We start from the raw sequence: 2,506 nt of genomic DNA, 5'->3' as shown, positions 1-2,506 counted from the left end.
TCTGGGGCGTAGCGACAAAGTCAGTGGGCAACTCCGTGAAGAAAACTGACTTGAAAGTTGGTGACCATATTTATCAGTGGCGGAAAGGATCTTGTATGACTTCGGTTGATCCTTGGAGTGAATTTCTCTGTCAAGATATTCACACCATGGAATCATCGTGGACATCAACCCGTGTCCGAACGAGACCTGTGACCATCGCGGCGTGTGCTGTACGATGTGAGGGGAGTGGCTGTCTTGCTCTCCACTGTTGTCTTGCTCTCGATTGTGTGGAAGTCGATGCTGTTTGCAGGTAGCGTGGTGCATTTCAGTGGTCACCAAGCTACTGAAGCTGCTATCAAGTTGACGTCGCTTGGGACCTTTGCGGGAGAGCAAGGGACCTCATCGGTCAAGAGATTCAAATACGGCTGCACCAACGAACAAGTGCGTCCTACTATTCAGATAGTTCACATTGGAATGCCTGTGCTGGTCAGATTCAATCGGAGCGGTCTGGCACATGTTCTTTGAAAGTGCCAGACCCGACGTGGATGGTCGCTCTTAGAGCTCTCTCGATGGTCAACAATTTGGACGTCGAGTATAATCTGCTCGAGAAGAACTGTGAACTCTTCTGTTGTTGGTGTGAACTTGGACCCAGTGAGTGTCATGGAGGCTCGCTGGCCCGATGACAACTCGATGTTTTCAGGGAGTGGTATTGTAAACTTTGGGTCGACCGAGAGGCGAGCCATTGGTCAAAGTGATCCTGAAAGGTTCCGGCAGCTATCTTCGATAACGAGTTCAGTTGCCCAGTCGCTGGGATTCCGAGGTGGGCGTATCTACTTGCTGAGAAGAATTGCAGAACCTACCACCATAGTGAACTATGAGGTCATCAGATGCTCATGTGGCAGCGGCTTCAGCAGCAGTGAGCACCGCAGCTCAGTCGGCATACAAGCATAGTAAGGAGTGCACGGACCTCCACGCATCTTCCAACTCAACCCATCTTTAGGTGACAGTGTGACCGCGTTCGCCTCAACCTTCCTGCACACACCGTCAACGAGAAAAGACGACAATCTGAAACTCTTCAAAGCCATCATCGCTAAGATCTTTGCCTCAGTACCAGTGGTTTTGCCGAAAGCTGTAGATAGAGCAGTGAACTCGGATGATTTATCGCAAAGTGTGACTGATGTATTCCGCGTTCGCGCATGGAAGACGTTCCGATAGGTATCTCGGTACTTGGCGCGATCCTTGTTGACATATCCGAGAACCCACAGCTTCTGCGTAATCCGGATTACATCACAAGCCCGATGAGTGCGACCGAGTGGGAGACTGCCTTGCGATCTGCTTTGTGCGATGTGGATCGTGTTGCTTCAAGAAAGTGATTATTCTCTCAGCCAAACGTATTGCGTTATCGGATCGTTGGAATAAATAGATTGCTATTCTTGCCAACCAGAGACTCTATTAGCGAATGAGCGCATCATGGACCTGACTGGTTCGTGCTGCTTGTAGACCAGTGGTCCGGCCAGTGTTTGCACCTCTCTACACTCCACAAGCTTCGTGTAGGGTAACACGTAACTGAGGTCATCGCTCCTCTGATGTGACAACACACGTCGAGCCACAGAGTGATAAGAATTCGCAATGCGAAATTCGCATCTTGGGTGACGTTCGCGCCTTGAGCATGCGTGCACCGCGTGAAGGCGAGCGAGAATCGGCAATTTTCACGGATAGCGCTACTTTTCAGTAGTCTTCCGATGTCTGCTTAGTTCGACTCACGCTCTAACTAAAATGGTTATCACTGTTGGTTCCTCCCTTCCCAAGACTGAACTCTTCGAGACAAGCCCTGATGATAAGAAGACCTTGGCTGATGTTTTTGGGATGAAAACTGGGATTCTCTTCGGCGTCCCAGGAGCCTTCACTCCCACTTGTGACCAGACCCACTTGCCAAGGTAGGTCTTGTTAGTACCGTGCGTGGTGATTCTGTGGTGATTCAGTTACCTCAAGGACTACGAACAACTGAAGGCCAAGGGCGTTGAGGTCATCGCTTGCATGGCTGTCAATGACAGTTTCGTCATGCAAGCTTGGGGTAAAGCCACAGGGGCCGAGGGCAAGATTCACATGCTCGCCGACATCAAGGCTGATACCGCTAAGGTAATCGCGCCCGACTAGCCCTCTGTTGTTCGCATCGTATTTCTTCAGGCTCTGGGGGTTGATTTCGATGTGACTCCGGTCCTCGGGAATGTCAGATGCAAGCGCTTCGCTGCTGTTATCAGGGACGGTGAGCTCAACATGAGGAGATGGTTATTGGTATTTTTCTCTCAGGGAAAATCGCGGCCATAGAGGTCGAGCCGGATAATGTAGGCGCTTCTTGCACCCTGGCTAAGATATCTACAAATACCTCTGAGCGTGATCTGCTCCGGGGGTAACGAGAGTTGTTATTTGAGCGATTTTAACTGGACCAACCGACTTCGTTTTCCGTCGACAAAGTTCATTGGTTCTTGAGTGGGGCCGAATGCTACTTACGGCGCGCAGCTTTGGG

At 50.6% G+C, this 2,506-nt stretch overlaps 2 protein-coding genes across 2 annotated transcripts; both read left to right on the top strand.

Annotated features, from left to right (window-relative positions):
• Nucleotides 1-289: 289 nt before the first annotated feature.
• Nucleotides 290-1,352, top strand: Pmar_PMAR027150 (hypothetical protein; the record flags this gene model as incomplete). The annotated part of the gene is made up of 6 exons (XM_002776620.1): nt 290-420; nt 471-630; nt 680-799; nt 867-929; nt 980-1,147; nt 1,195-1,352. Coding segments are annotated over 6 exons (800 nt in total), but the record flags the coding sequence as incomplete, so codon positions are not given.
• Nucleotides 1,353-1,755: 403 nt separating this feature from the next.
• On the top strand, nt 1,756-2,393 carry Pmar_PMAR027149 (conserved hypothetical protein; the record flags this gene model as incomplete). The annotated part of the gene is made up of 4 exons (XM_002776619.1): nt 1,756-1,916; nt 1,962-2,118; nt 2,167-2,245; nt 2,290-2,393. The coding sequence occupies 4 exons, from the start codon at nt 1,756-1,758 to the stop codon at nt 2,391-2,393; spliced, it is 501 nt and encodes a 166-aa protein (XP_002776665.1).
• Nucleotides 2,394-2,506: the final 113 nt, after the last annotated feature.

Source organism: Perkinsus marinus (genome assembly GCF_000006405.1).
Source record: "Perkinsus marinus ATCC 50983 genomic scaffold scf_1104296953110, whole genome shotgun sequence".
NCBI classification, from domain to species: domain Eukaryota; phylum Perkinsozoa; order Perkinsida; family Perkinsidae; genus Perkinsus; species Perkinsus marinus.
This window is presented reverse-complemented; position numbering and strand designations above follow the sequence as displayed.